Source organism: Pangasianodon hypophthalmus, chromosome 25 (assembly GCF_027358585.1).
Source record: "Pangasianodon hypophthalmus isolate fPanHyp1 chromosome 25, fPanHyp1.pri, whole genome shotgun sequence".
NCBI lineage: Eukaryota > Metazoa > Chordata > Actinopteri > Siluriformes > Pangasiidae > Pangasianodon > Pangasianodon hypophthalmus.
In genome coordinates, this window is record NC_069734.1 from 14,945,741 (window position 1) to 14,969,823 (window position 24,083).

Here is a 24,083-nt window from a genome sequence, read left to right on the forward strand (position 1 = left end):
ATTCCATTATACCGCCTTCTGTTTTAAACATTTAAACAGCCTTTATATTATTTTATATCAGTTAGTGTGCCAAGTCAGGGCCCAGTCAGTGTTTCGGCTCACAGTTCAAATCAACGCAGAAGTAATAAATTCATAAATCAGGCACCATAGCAAAGAGGAGAACGGGAATGGGGAAGAAATCTTAGAATAGCACATACCTTGGATTTTTTTTATTGAGTGGCATGTTTACCCATACTCATTAATGTGTTACGTGTTCGTTAATTCCAGGAAAATATAGGTAAACGTCGCTTAGGTAATTTAGGGTGGGGTTTTTTTTTTTTCAACCACCAGCACAGGTTTTACATGGGAAGCAGATGCATTGAGGGCAGGATGCTGCTGCTTTTAAAAAAGTTCTACCTCATAGCAGAGTGTTTCAGACAAGCACCGAGTAACGTCAGGGGATTTTTTTTTTGTTTTTAATCTCAAAACCAGATCACATCACATGTCGGGGGGAGGGGTGGGGGGGGGGGTTCATGCGAGAAAAACAAAAATGACAGAGAGACTGATGGTTTGTCTTGTAAGAAGAGATTTACAACATGTTGAAAATATTTTTCACTGCCAATATTCCAATATTGCAATATAACTTAAAAACCCAACTTGGCTATTGTTGGGACATTCACTAGTACATGATGTGACGTCCAATTTAAACTGTGGCTGCGTACAGTCAAGTCACACAAACAAGCTTGTCTTCTCTTTATTTATTTTTTAGAATTGATCATTTTATAATTTAATAATTAATCTAAGCTAAATAACAAGCCAGGCTTTTTAGTGAGCCAGTAATAGCTAGAATGTTATTATGGTTACATTGTGTCACATCACAAGTGAGAAAGCACTCTTACTGCAAAAGATTTGTGAAAGATATGCATGTGACAGGCATAGATTAGTATCATTAAAGCTCAAAATTTTAAAGGTTGAGTCGCTCTAATAATCCGGCATTCCTTTTGAACACAATAATAAAAAAAAATATTGTATGTCTATATTTGTGCCTTTCTTTAATCTGTGTAAATTATTAAATAACATAGCACATTAAGTGTGTCCAACATTTCCCATAGTACTATTCCACTTGAATTCAAACCTATGGCGTAATTTCTTTAGCATAACATAAATTTAATACTTTGACCACCTGTAATAAACACAGTCAACATCTATAGTACAGTGTTTGTGTATCATTGTGTACTCGAAGGAAACTCAGGCATCCTAAGCTTGTGAGGCTCCACGGTGTGTGTACCGAATGCTTTCCCATCTACATTGTGACGGAGTTCATGAGTAACGGCTGCCTGCTGGAGTACCTGAGGCATCATGGGAAAGAGCTGAAGCCTCAGCGTCTCCTAACCATGTGCCTGGATGTGTGTGAGGCGATGGCTTACCTCGAGGATCAGCAATTCATTCACCGAGATCTAGTAAGTACACACTTTCCGGAATGATAATGACAACCAAATGTTTGATTGTGGTTTGATGAAATCACGCGTTTTGGGAAGTGCTACTATCACTACTATCATTTATACTACAGCCACTTCTCTCTTTTTTTCTCTTTCTCTCCATACTGCTAAACACAACAAAACATAAAAGACAGCTTGTAGCTTCTATAGCCTTAGTGATAAAAGGGAACAAACTTGCCGAAGTTCCACAACATTAAATGTAACCATAAGTACAACCTGACGTCCGTTACGTCTTGACAGGCATCATCACACCACCCTGTTGTTGATTATTTTCCTATAATAGCACACCCCTAAGTGTTTTATTCCTTAGTTAATATTAATATATTTTCACCTTGCAGCCAGCCCTACTATCAGACCCATGTTGTTAAGGAAATTTAATCAACACCTTCAGAAGGTAGTAATCTCCAGATGTTTAGATCTTGCAAGCAATTTCATCGTTTTCCTTCATTTTCTTTTCAGGCTGCGAGGAATTGTTTGGTAGATAAAGATCTATCTGTCAAAGTGTCCGATTTTGGAATGGCAAGGTGACACGTACCACACATTTACAGACACAAACTCAGTTTTGCATGTATATATATATATATATATGTGCTTTTGATTATTTATGTGTTTTCTTCCCCCTGTGTAGATATGTACTGGATGATCAGTACACCAGTTCTGCAGGTACAAAGTTTCCCGTGAAGTGGTCAGCCCCTGAGGTTTTGAACTACACAAGGTTTAGCAGCAAGTCCGATGTGTGGGCATTTGGTTTGTCTGTTTCCATTTACTACATTTTCCATGATGCAAACCTTACTGCTCTACTTGCAGCGTGTACTCATGTCTCACCACAGAATCACATGGTTACACATTTACCACAAAGACTAAGTTGTGTGAAGAGATGAGACCCATCAGCCTTATAGTTGTGAATGTAAACATGAAGTAATTTTTTCCAACAAAGTCAGCAAGAACTCTACTCACCAGGGTAAAGTGCAAGCAGGGCAGACTAAGTTCATCCGTGTTGCTGTTAATACTGATATGATTATGTAACCTGCAATAATATTGATAGAATTGGCGATAATAATTTTGCAGTTTCAACCAGGGCGGTTTCTGAAACTCAGGGGGCCCTAAGTGGCATCCTACCTCCTCTCTTTTTTAATGTACCGAAGCAGTTTAAATTCCCAAAAGTGAAAAAAAAAAAACATGTAAAATATTCAATTCCACTGAAAGACACCCTGCTTGTACATCTACTTATGGAAAAATAACTACTGCCAAATTGTAAAGAAATATCAGCTTACAGTGGGAAAAGAAATTCCAAGACATTCAAAAGAAAGAGTTACTCCTCACTATAATAACAACAAAAAGTCAGATTCATTTTCTTCGTGATAATCACGCGTAGCAACAAGCATGCGATGAGTTTAGTGACCTAAACATTTCTGTTTGAGTTATTGATGATGTGTTGCACTTTTGGTTTGTTAACGCGTTTTAAATTTACAGGCCACTGTGGGTAAAAGTCACTCATGGCATTTAACCACGAGCCTCATCATCATGAGGGAAATGAACACTGATTAAATCAGTCATTTCCGTTCTGTTGCTAAAATTTCTTTTTCTTAACCTCTTTTAATTGGGTCATATAAACATTTTAAAACGTTATCCACTGTCATCTGTACAAAGTGTGTAAGCTCTCTTCTCTATTTTGTTGATGATGTGACGGAGCAGGAGCATCATCAATAGTCGGTCTCTGATTACAAACAGAATTGATCAGGCTCATGTCCACTTTGCTACAACAATAGTCTTTTTTTTTATTTCTTACATGATACAGACTAATAGTTTAAGCCATGACCTCAGCACAAGTGTTTTATGTGGCTGAGAACATCCATTTGGAAAACTTTGTTATGGCCCGGACTGCATGTTTGTCTCCCCAGTACGCCTTTACTCAGTCCCATCTCAATCTCAGAAAGAAAAAAAAAATGCTAAAATCCATAAGCTCCCAGGGTAGCCAGATAATTCTCATGATATCAAAAATGACAAGAAATGTAATAAAACCAGTGCTTTTTCCAAGATGGAGTAATTTATACTGGTCAAGGGCATTATGCTGGAAGCAGAATTAGCGACAAGTCAACACCTCGAACCCTTTGTCATGTTTCTCAAACCATTCCTAAACAATTTTTGCAGTGTGGCAGGGTGCATTATCCTGCTGAACGAGGCCACTGCCATTAGGGAATACCACTGCCATGAAGGGGTATACTTGGTCTGCAACAATATTTAGGTAGGTCATCCACATGAATGCCAGGACCCAAGGTTTCCCAGCAGAACATTGCCCAGAGCATCACACTACCTCCACTGGATTACTGTCTTCCCATAGTGCATCCTGGTGCCATCTCTTCCCCGGGTAAGCGACGCACATGCATACGATGTATAAGAAAACGTGATTCATCAGACCAGGACATCTTCTTCCATTGCTCCATGGTCCAGCTTTGATGCGCACATGCCCATTGTAAGAGCTTTCGGAGGTGGACAGGGGTCAGCATGGGCACTCTGACCACTCTCCCATACACAGCAAGCTGCGATGCACTGTGTGTTCTGACACCTTTCCTACCATAGCCAGCATTAACTTTTTCAGAAGTTTGTGCTACAATAGCTCTTCTGTGGGATCGGACCAGACGGGTTAACTCCCCCCCTCCCCCCAAAACGTTCATCAGTGAGTCTTGGGCACCCACGACAATGTTGCTGGTTCACTGGTTGTCCTTCCTTGGACCACTTTTGGAAGGTACTAAGCACCGCATACCGTGAACACCCCACAAGACCTGCTGTTTTGGAGATGCTCTGACCCAGTCATCTAGCCATCACAGTTTGGCCCTTGTCAAAGTCACTCAGATCCTTTCGTCCCTATGCTTGCCCATTTTTCCTGCTTCTAACACATCAACTTTAATAACTGACTGTACCATATATATATATATATATATATATATATATATATATATATATATATATATATATATATATATATATATGCTCTGGCATTATTATTTATTTAGGTCTCCTATTATCAAGCAACGTTAGCTTAATGCTAGCTAGGTGAGGTATATATTTTTTTCTTATTAAAACTTTCCTAATGTAGTACAATAAACGGTAGGTACTTTCATCATCTATATCTAAATAACAAAGTAAAGCAATGACTTTAACAAATAAACAGCCTAGCTCATCACTCAAAAGTGATTCATAGTAATGCTAATCATTGCTAAAGTTACAATTTGCTAATGCTAACTCTAGTTGAATAGAACCTAGCGGCGGAGCTTTGTGAACATGGGTAGGAATGGGGAGCAGGCTCAAGGACTGAAAAAAAAAATCATTCAAATGTTGACCCCCACCTAAACATTAGAGAAGTAATCTTTACAAATTTGGACTAACATTGTCACAATTTCATTAAAGGAGCCTTAGGCAATCATTGCTAGCAAGGTTTTTAAACATCTTCAGTCAGACTGACTATTTGTACCTCCGAGTTTTTTAATTTGCCTCCTTACCTGAAGTGATCATGACATGGCTAGAAAGTAACCTAAATTGAAAAAAAAACATTATCATGTATATTTATGTTTTAGTAGTAATTTCAGTATAATTTTGGTCACTTTTGGCTGTTCAAAGAATTGTGCTTCACCACCTTTATACAGTATTATTAAAAATCCTGCATTCTTATGGGCGCCCTTGTACTTGGGAGCTCTTAAGTCGCTGTTTATGTACAACTTATAGCTAGAAACTGCTCTGGTTTCACCTCTGTAATAGTGATGCTAATAAACAAGTATTATGCATTGACATGATGATAATGATAATGAGGATGATAATGAAGCTGATTTTGCTGTGTAGGGGTGCTGATGTGGGAGGTGTACAGTCTGGGCAAGCAGCCCTATGAGCACTATGATAATGCACGTGTAGCTGAAAGAGTGATGCAAGGTCATCGCCTGTATAGACCCCAGCTGGCTACAGATCAGATCTACCATGTTATGAAATCATGCTGGCATGAGGTAGCCATGTTAAATCTCTCTCTCTCTCTCTCTCTCTCTTTCTCTCTCTTGTGCTTTCTCTTGCTCATCCTATTGCCATATCTGAAGCATAAACACACTGAAACCCAAGAATTATCCCAGACATATCTCAAGCATGTGACCCCTACGTGCGATGACCTCTTTTCTCCAGCTTTCACTTTACCACTTCCTTTTTCTCAGTACTCAGTATCATCTCTCATTCTGTCTCTGTCTCTCTGTCTCTCTCGCTCTCTCTCTCTCTCTCTCGTGCTTTCTCTTTCTCATCCTATTGCCATATCTGAAGTATAAACACACTGAAACCGAAAAATTATCCCAGAAATTTCTCAAGCATGTGACCCCTACGTGTGATGACCTTTTATCTCCTACTTACACTTTACCACTTCCTTTTTCTCAGTACTCAGTATCATATCTCTCTCTCTCTCTCTCTCTCTCTCTCTCTCTCTCTCTGTCTCTATCTCACTGAACAATCCTGAAAACATATGCTAAAATATGTATCATTCTCTTTTTACAGCTTCCAGAGGAAAGGCCCAACTTTCAGCAGCTTTTGAAGGATATCAGTGCGTTTGTAGAGGACAGTAAACAATGATTACACTACATGAACTTTATTTGTGTGTTTTCCAGAGTACCCACAAAAAAAAAAAAAGAAAAAATGCAATACAATAATCTCAAAAATGGTCCTTCTGTTCTGCTGACGTTGCCAATACTGCTGTAACAACTTGTATTTGTATATTGTTATGTGTCAGTAATAAAAAAAAATCCTCTTCCTCTGTGTACCATGCACAGTAACACCTGAATGATTTGTTGATATTTGTTTTGTATATCCGAACAATGAGTAGTGGAGAATAGTTGTAATAAATCACACCTCTGCATCCTCCGAAAAAAGTACACACAACAGAATGAGTAGCAATATTTCCATTAGCCCACACACATCTATTGGTTTTAGTGACGGTGACTTTTCCTTTCCTTTCCTTTCCTTTCCTTTCCTTTGCTCATAAAAACCTTCTGTTCACTGGAATCTCTCACTAAAATTAGGTTAAGTAGTAGTACTTCATGTATTTATGGACACATTGCTGCCTGGTAACGTTGATAGTGCTGTTTGCCTCAGTACAAATTGTTGTAATAAGAGCATGTAATCTAATCTAAAGGAAGATTAAAAAAGGAACTGTTGGTGTGAATCAGAATAAAGTCAGCATAAATCCTCTGTCATCTCATACAAAGCAAAGGATAATGCTTACATCCTTATTTTGCGTGCCTCCCCTTTCATTCAAGTGTTTATACCTTTCCCCCCGAGCTTGGCTTCTTCCTTTTCTGTAACTAAACATATTGTTTTATGGCTGCTTCTTCCCCCTGCGGTTTTGTGCCACTTCCCTTTTTTGTTTTAGAGCATGCTTTCAGTCTAGTGAGATCAGACATGACAATACGAGTGTCATTACTGAAGCCCAACCCACCACCTATGCTTTATAATACCACAAAATCCTGCGCTGCTCCCAGAGTCATTACTGTCTGCAAAGGTTGCAACATGGAAGAGGTATGTCTGCGTTTCTGTCTGTCTATCTGATCAAGCTGATAAAGGTTATTCCAATGGTGTATGAAAAACAAAGCCTTGTTTCATTGAGTTGACTTCACCTAATTTAACACGTGGTTTTCTAGGAGAATTTTCTCTTTGGAGGTGCTGCCTTGTATCACACTGTGGTTGATGGCAAGCACTGTTATGAAGTGGGTAAAGTTTTGACCAGTAAACCAAGTGATTTTGGCAGGTAATAAAGACCAACAGCATACAATTACATTAAATTCTAATTTCATTGTTGTTTTAATGTGATCCTGTAATTATGTCAAGCAAATGAAGTGTGTTTTTTACATTACTTATAAACGATAACAATATGGCATATGGAATAACATCATGGTTTCTGGCCTCTTTCATTCTGCAGAAAAGGGGACAAGCTCCTGATGATAAATGATGTCGAAACTCAGCATTTGCCTCCAAAGAAGTTTGTCAGGATGCTAAGCTCAGGGTCTCCCTTCCTGGTGAGTAGTTTCTCTCTTTCACACACACACACAGCACTGTGGCTGCCCCATTTCACTCCGGTGTTCATGTATTTGTACGGATAAATGATTTACAGACAGGTACACACACCCAGCCCCACCCACCCTCCCACACACACTCAAAATGGCTTGTGAAATAATCAGGTATCTGATTCATTAAATTATTGTATGATAAATGAGCGAAATTTATGAGTCAGCTTCCGTTGCATAGAAATATCTTCCTGCCTACTAATCAATTATTTACATATTATATAATGTACTCTCATAGCCTATGTACAGCATGTACATCTGAAAAAAAAAATAATAATCCTTTTTTTTTTTTTAAATAAATCTGTTTATGGTCAAAATTAGGTGGAAAAATGAACAGATTCTAACCTCATCTGTGGGTATTTATGTGGTTTTTATTCATTTTTATATTTCATTTTAGTCATTTTTCAGTACATCAGCTTAGACTGAAGTCAGATTGAAGAAAAGTTTAATTTCGAAATGGAAGTGAGCCAAATTTCTTTCCTAAACAAATGAACAATGTAAAGAAAACACCAAAAGAAAATGTTAAAACTGCATTTTATTGGGTCTGTACTCGCACTCTGCTCAATGCCATTAAAGTTCTAAATAAAGAATCTAATCTAATCTAAAAAAGGGTCAATGGATATCCCTTCTGTCCAAATAAGACTCCAGATCAGAGCTTCATAGATCCTTATTGTATATAAATGTGCTTATTTCTCAACTCAAAGATCCATATACATATGTGCTTTCTGATTCACGTTAAATTGTAGACACTAAACCCCATTATCTGTATTTTAGTACAAGGGTTTACCTGTGCGCAAGTGTTATTATTAACATTATTTGATTTTTATCATTACTTACACTCATTAGTGGAAAAACCTCAAAACACACTGACTTGAGTAAAAGTATTATTGTTACACACTTCACTTGAGTCAATGTATGAAGTGTTCAAAATTAATTAAATGTGTAATGGCGATCAAGTTGGATTTTTTTTCACTCAAGCAAAAGTACTAAGATTTTCTTATAATCAAAAAAGTACTGTTACATGAACCATGTGCTTAAGTACTGTAATGAACGTATATGTAGTTTGTTACGTTCTTATATTATTCTACTTATAATGTCTGTTGGAATTATTGATGATATCGATTTCTATTAGATATGATATGATTTATTTCTCCTCTAATATGTCCCCATACATCACTCCATTCATGTTTCCTTCGATGATGTGTAATGCCCCAGTACGATTTGCCAAGCAGCAGCCCCATATCATGATGTTCCCATCTCCATACTTCACAGGGTGTATGGTGTTCTCGGAATCATATGGGCAACCCATCTTTCTCCAAACATGACAAGCTGAATTATTGCAAACGAGTTCTATTTTTGTTTCATTTGACGAGAGTATATTGTTCCAAATAGAGTTCTGATTTGTCTAAATGCTTTTAGCTGTGTATCTCTGTGCTTCTTCTTTATCAGAGGAGTTTGGCTTTGGTGTTAGGAAGGGAGATGATTGTGGCACAGTTCATTGCTTATTGCTTATTGGTCTCTGTGTTACTGTTGTTCCAGCTGCTTTCAGGTCATCCTGCAACTCTTTTCAAGTGACTGCTGGATTCTTTCTTACCTTCCTTATCTGAGAGAATGTTGTGAAATCTTGCCTGGCACACTTGTTTGGGGATGATTTGTTGTGGTTCCATGAGGTTCCACCTGCATATTAACAATCCAGTTGTACTGACAGGAAGTTCTTTGCTGGGGCTCTGTGGCATTTTCCATTTTCAGCTACTTGTATTGTACTCTTGTACTATTTGCACTATTCTCGCTAGGTTCACTTTTTAACAGAACTGTGTACTGGTTGGCGCTGCACTGGGACTTACTGTGTCCATTGTCTGTCCCAGTAGTCACTGTACTGTCTTGTGCTGTCTGCACATGTTTGCACTTTATGTATAAATTATGTAGTCCCTTGTAGTTCTGTGTTGTTCTGTGTCGTCTTATGTAGCACCTTGGTCCTGGAGAAACGTTGTTTTCCCTGAGAACTTTAGGAACTCCTGCACCATGATTGCTACTTGTTGTGGGAAATCTTCCTAACCAATAGCAACTTCTTTTAATATGACTGCATTTTTTACAGCATTTCTACCTATAACTTGATTTATTTCCATGTAACCTTAACATATATATTATTTTTTTAATATGGTGTCTGATTACTGTTTCCATACGAATCTTTTTTATGCTTATGAATACAGTAAAAAAATTGTTCATATTTACACCCACAAAGTAAAAAAAAATTATGCACTGTTGGAAGTATGTTAAATAAAACTAAAAAAACGAAAGTGTTCAAATACTTATTTTCCCTCACTGTATTGTAACCACTTGTTGTTATCAATCCAGTTGAGGATATCATTTTTTCTTGTGTTTGCAGACCATGCACCGGGCAAGTATTGATGAGGCAGAGAAGAAATGCCCAGAGTCTGAAGGCATGAGACCCTACCACAAGGAAAGGACAGTTTTAAACTTCAGTCTGGCCATGGTTAGAGAAGCATGTCTGGATAAAGATGAAGAAAATCCACAGGTGCCAGAAGAGTCTGAATGGGAGAGCAGTAATATGGAAGGCGAGTCCTTCACTGATGAGGAAATTCTGCTTGTGTCTATGACTAACACAAGTATAGCAATTGTGCAAGCAAGAGGATGCGATGCCCAAAACCCATGCGGCAGTTGTGGCGGCACAGGGTGCACCATCAATGACATTGTCATGGCCAGTAAGCAGAGTCAGATCACATCAGGTGAGGGCTAAAGCAAAGATTCTTGCAGTCGTTTTTTTTTATGTTTAACACGTTGTAGTAAAATGATGACTATGCTCAGTGATTCATTTAGTTCTGTTCAGGATGTGTATTACATCAGTGATCTCCGAAGCTCCTAACAGAAACAACCAATCACAGCAAGACTGGACTCTTGTAGCCACACCACATAGCCACAGCCATTCCACACTTCTGTAAACATTCTTTAAAACATTCACTCACACACATTTAGTTAACTCCAGAACCACAAGCATGGTTGTACATTTTGTTCCATATGCCAAAATGTGAAGAGATTTCTTTTTCCTGCAATATTGAAAAGTGATTTGAGAACATTTTCAAATAAGTAACACATCAACACTTCAGCATTTATTGAATGTATTGAAACTTGTTGATACAGTTTATATACAGTCAGCATATAAAGTAGGACTAGAAGACTAGTCCTCTAGTGTCAGTTTATGTATCCATAGTGGTCATCCAGCTTCTGTTTCTCCAGTTTGCAGAGAATATATTAAAAAAAATTTTGAAAGAGGTCAAGTTTTGATCCAGAGTTTACTGCAAAAATCCATCAGTCCTGAAAATATCCCCAATCCAAGAAGACGAAGCGCTTGCATTAGTAATCCCACCACAGGTTAGTACAGAATCAAATTCTAAGCATCCAGGATGCCTGGCTAATAAGTATAAGTAGAAAGTAGAAAGTACATATACAAGGTATATGGACACTTAACTAATCACACCCACACACTCTGTCCAAGCCACTTGAGGACTTCCACACCTATCTTGCAAAGCATATTTTTTCTTTATAAAACTCGATTTGTGCAGAGGGGCATTGTCCATGCTGGAACAGGTTTGGGCTCTGCCCCTTAGTTCCAATAAAGGGAAAATCTTAATACCACAGCATACAAAGACTTTCTAGACAATTATGTGCTTCAAGATATTTGGCAACAGTTTGGGGAAGGTCCACAAATGGGTGTGATGGTCAGGTGTCCACATACTTTTGGTCATATCATGTAAATTCTAGTAGATTTTCAGGTCCATGAAATTGTGCTAGGATTAAATATAATATTTTAACAAATCATACAGTTTTAGTGATTTTTTTTTAATATATTTTACAGTGCTTATACTTTTTTATTGTATGATATCAAACTCCAGCTCCAAATTTAAAGCATGCATACTGCCTGTCTTACAGCAAATATCACAATCTACTACTACATATCAAATGCAGAAAAAGATTTCGACAAAGGTGTTCCTGTTGTTTTGAACTTCAGTGGCTCAACAAGCTTTCTTAAATGCATATGTCAGAATGACAGACCAGCTTTGACTCTTGAGGTAAGAAATAATCCATTCGAGAATGCAAAAATGTAGTGAAACAAGGAAATTTGTAAAACATGTGACAGTTGAGAGTACAAATACAGAGATGGTGTGCATCATGACTGAAACCCAACAAAAATTGGTGCTGAGGGCACTGGTAGCTCAGTGGTTAAGATTTTGGACTACTTCTTGGAAGGTCATGAGTGGTCAAGAGTGTCTGTGTGAGAATGGGTGAGATTGGGTAAGAGTGTCTGCAAAGGTCACGGGATTGGTGAAGACTGTCTGCGAGAAGGGGTGAGATTGTTCAAGAGTGCCTGCAGGAGGTGGCGGGATTGGTCAAGAGTGTCTGCGCAAGTGGGCAGGATAAGTCAGGAGTGTCTGCTGCAATGGGTGGGATTGGTCAGCATATAGACACCTAGAAGATTACTATAATTGGCCCGATGTATGTACGGAGGTTGTGGTATTGGTCAAGAATGTCTGTGAGAATGAGCAGGATTGGTCAAGAGTGTCTGCAAGAATGGGTGAGATTGGTCAAGAGTGTCTGCAGGAGGTGGCGGGATTGGTCATATACAATCAGCATATAGATACCTAGAAGACTACTATAATTGCCCCAACGTATTTACGGAGGGGTGGTATTGGTCAAGAATGTCTGTGAGAATGAGCAGGGTTGGTCAGGAGTGTCTGCGAGAATGGGTGAGATTGGTCAAGAGTGTCTGCAGGAGGTGGCGGGATTGGTCATATACAATCAGCATATAGACACATTATAGGATGCTACTATAATTGGTCAAGAGTGTCTACGGAGGGGGCAGGGTTGGTCAAGATTGTCTGCAAGAATGGCCAGGATTGGTCAAGAGTTTTTGCTTGCACAAGTGGGTGGGATTATTCAAGTGTGCCTGCAGCAATGGGCAGGATTGGTCAAGAGTGTCCACGGAGGGTGTGGGATTGGTCAAGATTGTCTGCGAGAATGGGCAGAATTGGTCAAGAGTGTCTACTGAAATGGGTGGGATTGATCATGAGTGTCTGTGGGGATGGGCAGGTATCCTTCCAGAGTGGCCAAAAGTGGGATTTAAAAAAACGATCATGCACATACCTCTAGCTTCCAAGACAGTGTATAAACATTTTAAGTCATGCCGAATGTCACGTAGTCTTGAAGACATATTTAATTCAATCTGAGGGCCTTCATCAGTTCTGAATGAAGACAACTGCTGAAGAACCATGGAGGATGCTGAACCAACAGATTAACTGAAGTCCAGATTATTCAACACTATAACACAAGATTACATAGACTGAGATCTTGGTATTCACATAAGAACCAATGGGCTACAAAGTTCTGTTGTGTTGGTTTTCTGTTTCAGTCCTGTGAGAAGAGCAAGCTGCAGTCTATCTGTAAGGATGACCCGAGCACATGGCCTTTTGTCTTCTACCTGAAAACTACAAAGGACAACCACCGTCGCTTTGAGTCGGCTGCGTACAGTGGTTGGTTCATCCACACGAAACCTTCTGGCTTGGTGTGCGTGGACCAAGGAACAAATTACACAGAAAGTAACTTCTACATCATCCTCCACTTAGGAAATTAATAAAAATATTTCTTAAATATTTTAACCCATAAACTTGGGTTGAAATGAAAAGGAAGATCGATATTTGCAAGATATTCAAATTTATAAGATGTATGGATTCATTATCATCAGCATAAACACAGCGGTGTTGAGTTACCATCTGACATTAATCCACCCAATTACATTTTTCTCTCATTGAGATTAAAGTCACGCTTGATTTAAAATGTCACTAATGCTAATAATAATTATCCCTGATTTTGTAATTATTAGTCACATTAGCATTCTGTTAAACATTTGGACATATGAATTAATTTTTGATTAGCATTAAATGGCCATGTTTACTCAGAGCTGATACGCACCTTTTAACTGCTATTGCAGTATTAAGTAAATATGTATCATATCACAATTTATTGATTTTTACATTTTCACATTCATTTTTTATAGTGCTTTTCTTTGCTACATCATCTGCAAAAATGTACTGTGTATAAATTTATTCTGTATTATTTCTGAATGTTATTGTTTTAAGAATTCAGTGTTCCCAGAATATTTTATGTCAAGTATATAATTGTTGTTTTTGTGCTAATATGCTTAAATGTCATTATTTTTTGATGTTATTATAGCATAAATGAAAAATGTTTTATACTTTAGTGCTATTGAGTATTTACATCTATTCACACAATACATGAGAAATCATCTATCATTATTTCATTTAGCTAATTCTGCAGTTTTGTACATATTAATGTTTTTTTTATGACTTTCACACAATAAAAATGTATAGGTATGTTGGCAGTATTCTTCCTTCATCCTTCATCTGTTCATATGTAAACATAATTATTTATAGCTGCTAGATTGTGATTATCATTTCTTATTAACACTTCTCTCTTTCTTTGTTGGAGGATTTGCAGTGTTCACCAGTTAAATTAAATTCCATTAGTTTACTTTTCTTCTTAGGAGCTGTGTTTATGGCACTTAACTGAACATTGTTTTGCCATTGCAGTTGTCTTTACAAATGATAGTAAGCAAAAGGTAATCCTGAACAGCATTAGTTATGATAGAAAGAATTGCTCATGCTACTGACCAAATCTTGTTGTTCCTCTTTCCTGGGAATGGCACTGAGAGCGCACTGTTGCATGCGGGTACGTTTCCCGGCCCACAGCGGTTAGTGCGCTGTGGCCTAAACACTAGTCCTCCAAGGACCCATGCTAATGGCCAAATAAGAGTAACCACATAAGTGGAATTTCTTGTGAATAAAGCCACAAAAACAGAAATATAAAACTTGCTTGACTTAATGTTCCCTTTAACGGTCACTTCCCTTTTCATTTCTCACTGAGACTTGTGCGTTTCTTGACACATTGTGACTACATGAGTTATCTGAGTTTCTATAAAATTGAAATGCTTACGAAAATTAAGCGTTGATTAAAAGCACCTTAATCGTCTGTGTTGAGAGCACAGAAAAATAAAAATACAGCAACTGTAACTGAAGGAATAAAGAAGAAATCATCTATAATATACAGTTCTTATAAGAATAAATCATCTATAATACACAGACTCATATTCTTAAACAATTCATCCAGAGCTTTCCTTTAACTACGCATGTTACTTTCTGGCTTCTAGACAAACTTCCCTTTTTTTGTTACCGACCCAGTGAAATCAGATCATATCACATGAACGCTAATGCAGATGTTCAACCCACTATTGACTCTATAAAACCACACACCCCTATACTGTTTCCAGAGCCATTACAGACTACAGAAGAGCAACATGGAACAGGTAGAGTACTGTCCATCTGTGTCTGTCTCTGTGTATCTATCTGGCTGTCTGTAGACGTTATTCAGATGGTTTAAGGAAAAGCTATCCTGAATCAGTTTAGTCTCAGTTTACTTCACTTAATTTAAGATGGTCAGGAAGTTTGTTATTAATCATTCGATTTTGTGTCTCTGAAAATGTTTTGCTGTTTTTTTGTTTTTTTTTTTTAAGGAAAGTTCTGTAATTCTGTAGGATGATAGAAAAGCTCCTTATGATAAATCAAGCCGAAACTCAAATTTGTGGAGAAATTTGTCTGGATGCCAAGCTTAGGGTCTCTAATGCTGTTTAAAGTGTTAGCATTTAGATCCGTTAACCCTTTGGGGCCTGTGCAGACGTGTGCGTCGGATAAACTGCTTTGACAATAATTATAATAAAATTGTTTGTAAAATAAGGTAAACAGACAAAAAGCAAATATTGTCCCTTGTCTAAAACAGCTGATTTGGGAGGTCTAATCCTTCTCTACCTATCTAACTGAAATAATATACAAAACACAAATCCCCACAAAGTGCCAAAATTACTTTAATTAAGGTATAAGACTTTGCATCCTTTGGAAGATGGCAGGCAACAAAACCACTAAGGAAGCTTTTTTTTTTTAGCATGGCAAAACACTACATATAGGCAAAGCTCCTTTTCTTTGCTGGTAGAGACACATATATTATTACAGTTTATTAATAATATTGATAATGTTAATGTTAATATTATTAACTTGTAAATGTTTGGAAATGAGCATGCGCTTTGTCGGGAGGCTGAGGGTAAATTGGGAGCATTGGGTGGTTGTGACATGACCTGATATTTGTGCAGTTTTGATCAGCTAAAAATTAAGAAATAAAGTCAGAATGTGTGCCATTTCTTTTACACTCCACATAGACTTATAAAGACAAACGTTTATTTTATAATTTAGCTTTATAACTCAACAAGCTGCTCTGTACTTATCTGTACAACAAGATCTCAGTGCTAGATGGGCTATACATTTAGGAATAATATAACACCTGGCTAATTATAGTCTAAAAAATTTGACAGCATGATCCTGTACTATCCCTTGTAGCTATGACAGATGTTAGAACCTGATATCAGCCTAAATCAGTACATTTCTTCTTCTGTTTGCAGATTATACAGCAGTGGAGTATGGATGAGAAAAATAATGAATGTCTGGAGTCTGACAACAAAAAGGAGAACAACTTCTTGCACTTCCATATGGCTATGGTTAGAGACATGTCTCTAGATGAAAAAGGAGAAGATCCACAGAAACTAAAAGAGTCTGAATATAGTACAGGTGGCACAGAAGGCAGTACAGAGGGCAATACAGAAGGCGAATGTTCTGTGGATGAAGTGTTGTCTAGGAGCGAGAACTATGGCATGACTTGGTGCACCTACACCAAACAGTGTGAGATTACATCAGGTAAGGCCTAAAGCAAAGATTCACATACTTTTTGTTTGTTTGTTTAACATGTGGTACAGTGATGACAGTGCTCAGTCATATTGGTGAGCATTAAATTGAGTTCCACAATATTCCTTCCTATATGTTCAAGAAAACTACCAGTGAAGTGTAGAAGTGAACATACATAACCATTAAAATGTGATCTACCTGAGAAGGTTTGAAGGATGGTTTTTTTTTTTTACTATTTAATGATAAAGATTAGTTTCAGTAAACTTTGGTTTTGCTCTAAATCTCCATGCTGTCCGGGAACTACCAGGTGATTTCCCTCAGAATAAGTAGAGATTCTCATGTGCTTGTTTATTGCTGAGTACAAATAGCACAGTTATCACCTTGTGATCATAACCCCAGGTAGGTAGTCTATATAGGTGTCATGTTTGTCAACTGGCCATTATCATCAACTCAAGTGTCCAAGGTCTTTTTTATCCACTTCCTCAGCTTCTCGGATCATGAGAGAATGAGGATCACTCATAGATGTGATATTGTTCTCTGTTGTACTGAATTCTCTCTATTTTACTGAAAATAACTGTGACTCAAACTCAGCACAGCTCAACATATAGGGTGCAACATTCAATCTATAAAATCTGGCGATGGTAGATATTATGTCCAAGTGGCAGTCCTCTTAGTGTGAAGTGGACACCTGGCTTAAGTGGTGCTCAATAATGAGCTGTAAGTGAATTTGTATTTTCAGTGTTTTCATATTCGGCATTTCAGATGCATCATATTTTGGAAACACTGTCACACCCTGATCTGGCCCTGATTAAAAATTGTTTAATTGCTCTGGATTTGTGCAGCAGCACCAATGTGGCCAATGGTACAGTGGTGTGAAAAAGTGATTTCCAATCTTTTTGCATGTTTGTCACACTTTAATGTTTCAGATCATCAAACAAATGTAAATATTAGTCAAAGATAACATGAGTAAACACAAAACACAGTTTTTAAATGAAGGTTTTTTTATTATTAAGGGAAAACAAAATCCAAAACTACATGGCTCTGTGTGAAAAAGTGTTTGCCCCCCTTGTTAAAACATAACTTAACTGTGGTTTATCACACCTGAGTTCAATTTCTCTGGCCACACTCAGGCCTGATTACTGCCACACCTGTTTGCAATCAGGAAATCACTTAAATAGGACCTGCCTGACAAAGTGAAGTAGACCAAAATATCCTCAAAAGCTAGACAGCATGCCGAGATCCAAAGAAATTCAGAAACAAATGAGAAAGAAAGTAATTGAGATCTATCAGTCTGGAAAAGGTTATAAAGCCATTTCTAAAGCTTTGGGACTCCAGCGAACCACAGTGAGAGCCATTATCCACAAATGGTGAAAACATGGAACAGTGGAGAACCTTCCCAGGAGTGGCCGGCCGACCAAAATTACCCCAAGAGCGCAGCGACGACTCATCCAAGAGGTCATAAAAGGCCCCACAACAACATACAAAGAACTGCAGGCCTCACTTGGCTCAGTTAAGGTCAATGTTCATGACTCCGCCATAAGAAAGAGACTGGGCAAAAATGGTCTGCATGGCAGAGTTCCAAGATGAAAACCGCTGCTGAGCAAAAAGAACATAAAGGCTCATCTCAGTTTTGCCAGAAAACATCTTTATGATCCCCAAGACTTTTGGGAAAATACTCTGTGGACTGACGAGACAAAAGTTTAACTTTTTGGAAGGTGTCTGTCCCATTACATCTGGCGTAAAAGTAACACCACATTTCAGAAAAAGAATATCATACCAACAGTAAAATATGGTGGTGGTAGTGTGATGGTCTGGGGCTGGTTTGCTGCTTCAGGACCTGGAAGACTTGCTGTGATAAATGGAACCATGAATTCTGCTGTCTACCAAAACATCCTGAAGGAGAATGTCCGGCCATCTGTTCGTGACCTCAAGCTGAAGCGAACTTGGGTTCTGCAGCAGGACAATGATCCAAAACACACCAGCAAGTCCACCTCTGAATGGCTGAAGAAAAACAAAATGAAGACTTTGGAGTGGCCTAGTCAAAGTCCTGACCTGAATCCTATTGAGATGCTATGGCATGACCTTAAAAAGGCGGTTCATGCTCGAAAACCCTCCAATGTGGCTGAATTACAACAATTCTGCAAAGATGAGTGGACCAAAATTCCTCCACAGACTCATTGCAAGTTATCGCAAATGCTTGATTGCAGTAGTTGCTGCTAAGGGTGGCCCAACCAGTCATTAGGTTAAGGGGGCAAACATTTTTTCACACATGTAGTTTTGGATTTTGTTTTCCCTTAATAATAAAAACCTTCATTTAAAAACTGTGTTTTGCGGGAATAGTATGATTGCTAGATCTCCACCATCTGTACCACCCCATATTTCTATTGGGTTATTCATTCATACAGCCATGTCAAGTGGAAAATCTAGTTAATTTCCCTAATGCGGCCTTAATACCATCCTGCAATATGTTTGCTGTTGCTTCTATGCTGCACTCCTGCATTATGCTCTGATACTCAATGTTCTGATGGCAGGCTCTCAGCACTCAAGGGTGGGCTCCCTGACTGTCTATATATATATATATATATATATATATATATATATATATATATATATATATACTGCAGCTATACTAGGCTCCTCAGAATTCTGCTCTTCAAGATGCTCTTGCCTTGATACTAACAGCTCTCACATTTGTATTATGCAACTCACTTTGCAATCCAGCAACCATTAAAAGCACTCACTCTTCTGCTTTCGGGCAGCCAAGCTCTGTTCCTGCTGCATCTATACAGCAACCTCAACTTCTGCAACCACATAGCATCAGAAAAAGGATAATGAATAATCAATGGTATTCATATAGTCTGCAAGCCTCACTTATATACTGCAGTCAAAGGTGCTCCAGTGCCTAACAGCTTGAGTACTGATCATTGTCCATCATCCAGCATCCAACAACTCACCATCCTGCCCTGAGATACATGGGAATTCACAACAAGTGAAGAATTCAATTGAATAAGAATTTGATTAATTCATAACTTGCTGTGAACTTTTGAAACTTCTCATGTAAGGGAACTATATTTAAGTCTTTTATCCACTTCCTCAACTTCTCAGGGAACAACAAGAATGGGAAATAGTACAAATGTGACGTAGCAGGATCCTTTTATAGGCTACCCACATAAGGTTATGATCACAAGGTTACACTGATACTTGTACATGGCAAGGAAAGAGCACACAGAAATTCCCCTAAATTTTCCATGCAGGTGGTCCAGAAAGTAAGGAACTAAAACAAAGTATAAGGTAACCAAAACAGTTACCTCTAATACGCCATGCTAAAGCAATGAACAACTGCATCCCTGATTCCCAGTCAGAAGTTACAAGGTTCTGACCAGGTCGCAAACAATAACATTTTGTAAATTTGTGGTTGATAAGATTCCTTTAATAAATATGGACTAAACATACATATTTGTATGGTAGCTTTCATACAATCTGTCTGAACTGTTACAATGCAATACAATACATTTCATTAAAGACAAATATCCTTTAAACAGTATTTATGTTGTTCCACAAAAAATATGTGAAACTTACCCAGTTTATCTCTGCATGCATTTGTTTTCCATGTAACTGAATATGTGCATTGACATTTTTTGTGAGATAACATGGGATTTTCTTCTCCCCCAGTTTCTATTATCAAACAAGAGGAAAGACGTCAGGTTGTGATCCAGAGTTTAGGACAAACAATCATCCATCCTGAAATCTTCCCATCAAGAAGAAGAAAGGCGTGCATGGATGTCTCCAAATCTGGTCAGTACCGGATCATATTCAAAATTTAAAAGACACAGGGACTGATGTACTACATTGTTTGCACTTGTTTTTAGGTGTATTTAAATCACATTTTGCGCGAAAAACCGTGTTATATACAAATCTGGTGTGCATGCCTAAATGCACAATTTAAGCAGGGGGTATGCAGCAGCACATAAAGTGCTCTTCTCTCCCTCATTCATGTACGTTTGAGGAAGGATGATGCAAAACATCTTAAATTCAGAGCAAAACAACTTCAGAAAAATGCAAAGTGCAGCATTTAACGAAGAAATTCATCACATTCAACAGAATTTTTTTCCTGCCTAACATTGCCAATTTTCCGAAATCAGTGAGTAATCAATTGAGTACTTTGTGGCTGTATCAAGCTGAGTTTTGTGCAGCACCTCCTGACATACAATATGTACATCTGGTCTACAGTTTTGTCTAATTAGTGCCAAAAAATAAGGTTTGGTAGATTTTCTTTTAACCATGAATAAAATTAGCCACTGATTAGTACTTGCAGGCTTAAACACAGAATAATAGAATGTCTTTTAACAAATCATGCATTGTCCTTTGTGGGTTTTTTTTACTCTCCTTTTCCTGTTTATATAACATATTTTAAGTTTTGCATGTTTTCTGTGTTTTAGATGAGATGACAATACACTACTACAAGTCAGACATAAAAGATCGTAAAGGTCGGCCTGTCGTATTAAACTTTAGCGATACAAATCGTTTTCTGAAATGCATATACAAGAATGACAAAGCAGTTCTCACTGTTGAGGTAAGGCATAATCCACTTTATGTACGTTTGTATTTAATAAAAGTATTAGTACGAATAAGTATTAGGTTTTCCTGTGTATAGGAGAGAAGGAATCAATCTATGGTCGAGTCTATGAAATGCTTTGAATGTAATTTCTAGGACTTTGATTTTGATACACATCATTTGGCTCGGCTCACCAATACAATCTGACTGTTTCCTTTGTTCTAAACCATACATATACACAGTAAAACCATACACAAAGATTTTTTGACCAGTGATTTGTTTTGTCTATGGCTGAGTTCTTTTTCATGAGCATCTTGCTCTACCTTCTAATAAAAAAAGATTGCATAATTTGCATTACATTTTTTAAATTTAAGTTAAATAGTTGTAAAATCAGCAAGGCATTGGCAAACACAGTAAGCATCCCTGCATTAATGTTATTGTGAGGTTGTGTCTGTGAGCCTATGCAAGATGTTTGAAAACTGTCTTTTTAGTAGTGATTACTTTGGGGGAAAAAAAAAAAAAAAAAAAAAACTGGGAGAATTGTTTGCTCTGGTGATCAGCTCGCCTCACATGCTTTGGTGGCTAGATGACTGTGGAGTGTCTTTATGGTTAAATCAGTGATTTCTACCCCAAAGTGATATCAAAGTTTGTGAATTGACCTTGTAGCATTCTATGAAGATGAACCTTCAGACACAGTGTGACACAAGAACATCAATTTCAGATGCATTGCGACTGCAATTTGTGGCCACATCAAGTTGTGTTTTGCACTGCACCGCCTTCCGTACATGCTATATCTGTCCCTGAGTAATTATTTAGCACAATTCTGCTTGTGCTATGCTAAACTGGACGATATAAGCCATAACTGCAACAGCCTTCTAACACCAGTGCAAAGCTGAAGAAGCAAATGTCAGACACTGAACATATTGACTATATTTGCTATAAGGGATAAGTTTAAATTTTGGCCAAAATGTTCATTTAATCTTAAATGCAATCCAAGAGGCTTCAGCACAGTGGCAAAATGACTTCAAAATCATAAAAAAAGTGCAGTAAAAAAATTGTGAAATTAAAAAACTATTAAATTCTCCAATAGATCTTAGCATCCTTGCATGTAAAAGTCTTCATAGTTCTGTATGCATGAGCTGTTTATAAAAATTGTTCGGCCAACCGAACTCACCTACTGTGTTGTATTTTATATTGCAGTGCTGGGATCAAGACGGACTGAAGTTTATCTGTAAGAATGACAAAAACGCATGGCCTTTTGTCTTCTTCCTCTCTACTATGAAGGACAACTTGTGTCGCTTTGAGTCAGCCGCATGCAGTGGTTGGTTCATTCACACAGGATCTGACTTGGTGTATGCATGTACTAGACTAGACGAAAATGTCCAAGAAAATACCTTCAGAATTATCGCTTTATAACAACTTCTGTAATCCGAATAGGCCCTGCCATTTAGAGTTCATATGAAGAGATGTGAAATTCAATTGAATTGCAATGAAAATTCAGTTATAAGATATTGATCATTATATAGCAGATGTAAATCATAAGCAGAGAGAAACTGGTAGTAGGTTGCTCTTTGACAGTGATTTGTCCAATAACATTCACTGAAAATGTTAACCATGCTGAAAACAAATTTCCCCACAGTATTCTTTTAAAGTCCTTATACCTCAGTTTATTAATTCTCAATATATTTTTTGTTCTTACATGAGTGTTCTTACATGAGTGTATCCTTCACTTTTGCTTCATGTTGGAATTTTCAGAATGTTTTTTTCTGAATTGAAAGTCAATCATTTTTGGTGCTGAAAGAGATATTTGTTTTGATACTATTAAAATATTATTTCGTGAATATTTCAATATTTATTCAATTTACTATAATCGCTGTAATACTATAATTGCATGGGGTCTCCAGTAACATTTTGGCCGTCAATGTTATCTGCAGCGTTCAGATCATGAAAACAAAATCTGTTTGAGCAAGTCATAGTTGGTACTTGATTGAGTTCAGTAGTTCAGTATATCTGGAAATGGGCTCTCAAGTTTAATAGGGATGATTAAAATGCTGTAAAATTATAGGAACATATGCTATAAGGATTTTTATTAAATTAAATTTTATATAAATTTGATAGGAATATACTAGTATACTAGGAATATACAGGGATTATCCAGGTAATTGAGATGTGAGGCTTTTTGTTTTTTTGTTTTTTTTCGGCTTAGAGCCCAAAAAGACTAAGCAACTAAATGAACTGGTTCCATCTGCAGTTTTCTATTTCTTTAAATGTTCATCATATGAATGTGTGATGTCACTATAATTGTAATTATGTTCTGTGTAACAAGCTATATTACACAGCTTAACTTTTGTTGAAAAGCTACAGTTTTCCATTGTATTATTAAAAGTATCTTGTAATTATCCATGTGTGAATTCCACTCGACCATTCAGTAATATGTAATGTTTACAGCATTCAAAAATAAGTAGATCTTAGACTTGAGTCTGGTCTGAAGACTTGTTCTGTATTGACTTGGACTTGTCTTGAACTTTCTGGCATTTGTAATTATACTCAGGCATTGGCCTCGCTAAATATGGTCTTAGTCTGTATTGTAATAAAAATAATGTACAGTATTTGACAAGAAGTAATTCCTTCCGACCGGGCTATGCACAGGCTAACCTGGGCCATAGAACAGGGTTCCGGGTGAAAGGGGACCCCCAAATTATTAGGGGGCCAAGCACCAAAAGTGCATAAGCACCCTACTGTTAGGGGGCCAAGCACCGAGGGTGCATAGGCACCCTATTGTTATTCTATGTTTCTTATTCTTCTTCTTCTGCTTCTTCTTCTTCTGGCTAGAGTGTCTATAGCAGCCCATAGAACTGTCTGGTAAAAAGTTATGTAATTTGGCACACTCGTTAGGGAGGGTCTAAGAAACATTCTGAACAAATTTGGGCCAAGTGCTGCCAAAGTTCTAGATCCACCATCAGGTCAAATTTGGGCCTAATTTGAAAGTACATTTATTGTCATAACTTTTGAACCATGTGTCCAAAATTTAAAGGTTCCCTGGGTTGAAACAAGGTCAATGCCCTATGATGTCAATTTCTGTTTCAATTATTTAGATTTTCCGCCATCTTGGATTTTGTCAAAAACATTTTTTTCGCTACTCCTC

The 24,083-nt window shown here is 37.6% G+C and overlaps 3 protein-coding genes across 5 annotated transcripts in view; all 3 read left to right on the forward strand.

Moving 5' to 3' along the window:
* The window catches only part of LOC113547429 (cytoplasmic tyrosine-protein kinase BMX), a 24,643-nt gene extending 17,168 nt beyond the window's left edge, over window positions 1–7,475 (forward strand). For 2 of the 3 annotated variants that reach the window (XM_034299633.2, XM_034299634.2), the window contains exons 16-22: window positions 1,223–1,439; window positions 1,938–2,002; window positions 2,107–2,225; window positions 5,316–5,473; window positions 6,003–7,019; window positions 7,142–7,248; window positions 7,420–7,475. In XM_034299633.2, the coding sequence (XP_034155524.2) occupies window positions 1,223–1,439; window positions 1,938–2,002; window positions 2,107–2,225; window positions 5,316–5,473; window positions 6,003–6,077 (634 nt within the window). In that variant the 3' untranslated portion in view covers window positions 6,078–7,019; window positions 7,142–7,248; window positions 7,420–7,475. The remainder of the gene's footprint in view (window positions 1–1,222; window positions 1,440–1,937; window positions 2,003–2,106; window positions 2,226–5,315; window positions 5,474–6,002; window positions 7,020–7,141; window positions 7,249–7,419) is intronic. The other variant, XM_053229496.1, reaches the window with a different exon arrangement.
* Window positions 7,011–14,184, forward strand: LOC117596034 (uncharacterized). Its single transcript, XM_034299469.2, has 8 exons — window positions 7,011–7,019; window positions 7,142–7,248; window positions 7,420–7,516; window positions 9,951–10,311; window positions 10,430–10,482; window positions 10,765–10,954; window positions 11,513–11,652; window positions 12,990–14,184. Exons 1-8 carry the CDS (start codon window positions 7,011–7,013, stop codon window positions 13,209–13,211), a joined length of 1,179 nt encoding a protein of 392 aa, XP_034155360.1. The 3' UTR covers window positions 13,212–14,184.
* A 469-nt stretch (window positions 14,185–14,653) lies between these two features.
* LOC113547441 (uncharacterized) lies at window positions 14,654–23,337 on the forward strand. Its single transcript, XM_026947784.3, has 5 exons — window positions 14,654–14,960; window positions 16,104–16,395; window positions 20,056–20,178; window positions 20,823–20,956; window positions 22,139–23,337. The coding sequence occupies exons 1-5, from the start codon at window positions 14,952–14,954 to the stop codon at window positions 22,352–22,354; spliced, it is 774 nt and encodes a 257-aa protein (XP_026803585.3). The 5' UTR covers window positions 14,654–14,951; the 3' UTR covers window positions 22,355–23,337.
* The last annotated feature ends 746 nt before the right edge of the window (window positions 23,338–24,083 follow it).

Bases quoted from the DNA above. Each gene is read 5' to 3' on its own strand.
- LOC117596034 (XM_034299469.2), top strand. The intron at 7,249-7,419 runs GTAATAAAGACC...TTCATTCTGCAG, and splicing joins AAACCAAGTGATTTTGGCAG to AAAAGGGGACAAGCTCCTGA. The intron at 7,517-9,950 runs GTGAGTAGTTTC...TTGTGTTTGCAG, and splicing joins GCTCAGGGTCTCCCTTCCTG to ACCATGCACCGGGCAAGTAT.
- LOC113547441 (XM_026947784.3), top strand. The intron at 20,179-20,822 runs GTCAGTACCGGA...TCTGTGTTTTAG, and splicing joins CATGGATGTCTCCAAATCTG to ATGAGATGACAATACACTAC. The intron at 20,957-22,138 runs GTAAGGCATAAT...TTTATATTGCAG, and splicing joins AAGCAGTTCTCACTGTTGAG to TGCTGGGATCAAGACGGACT.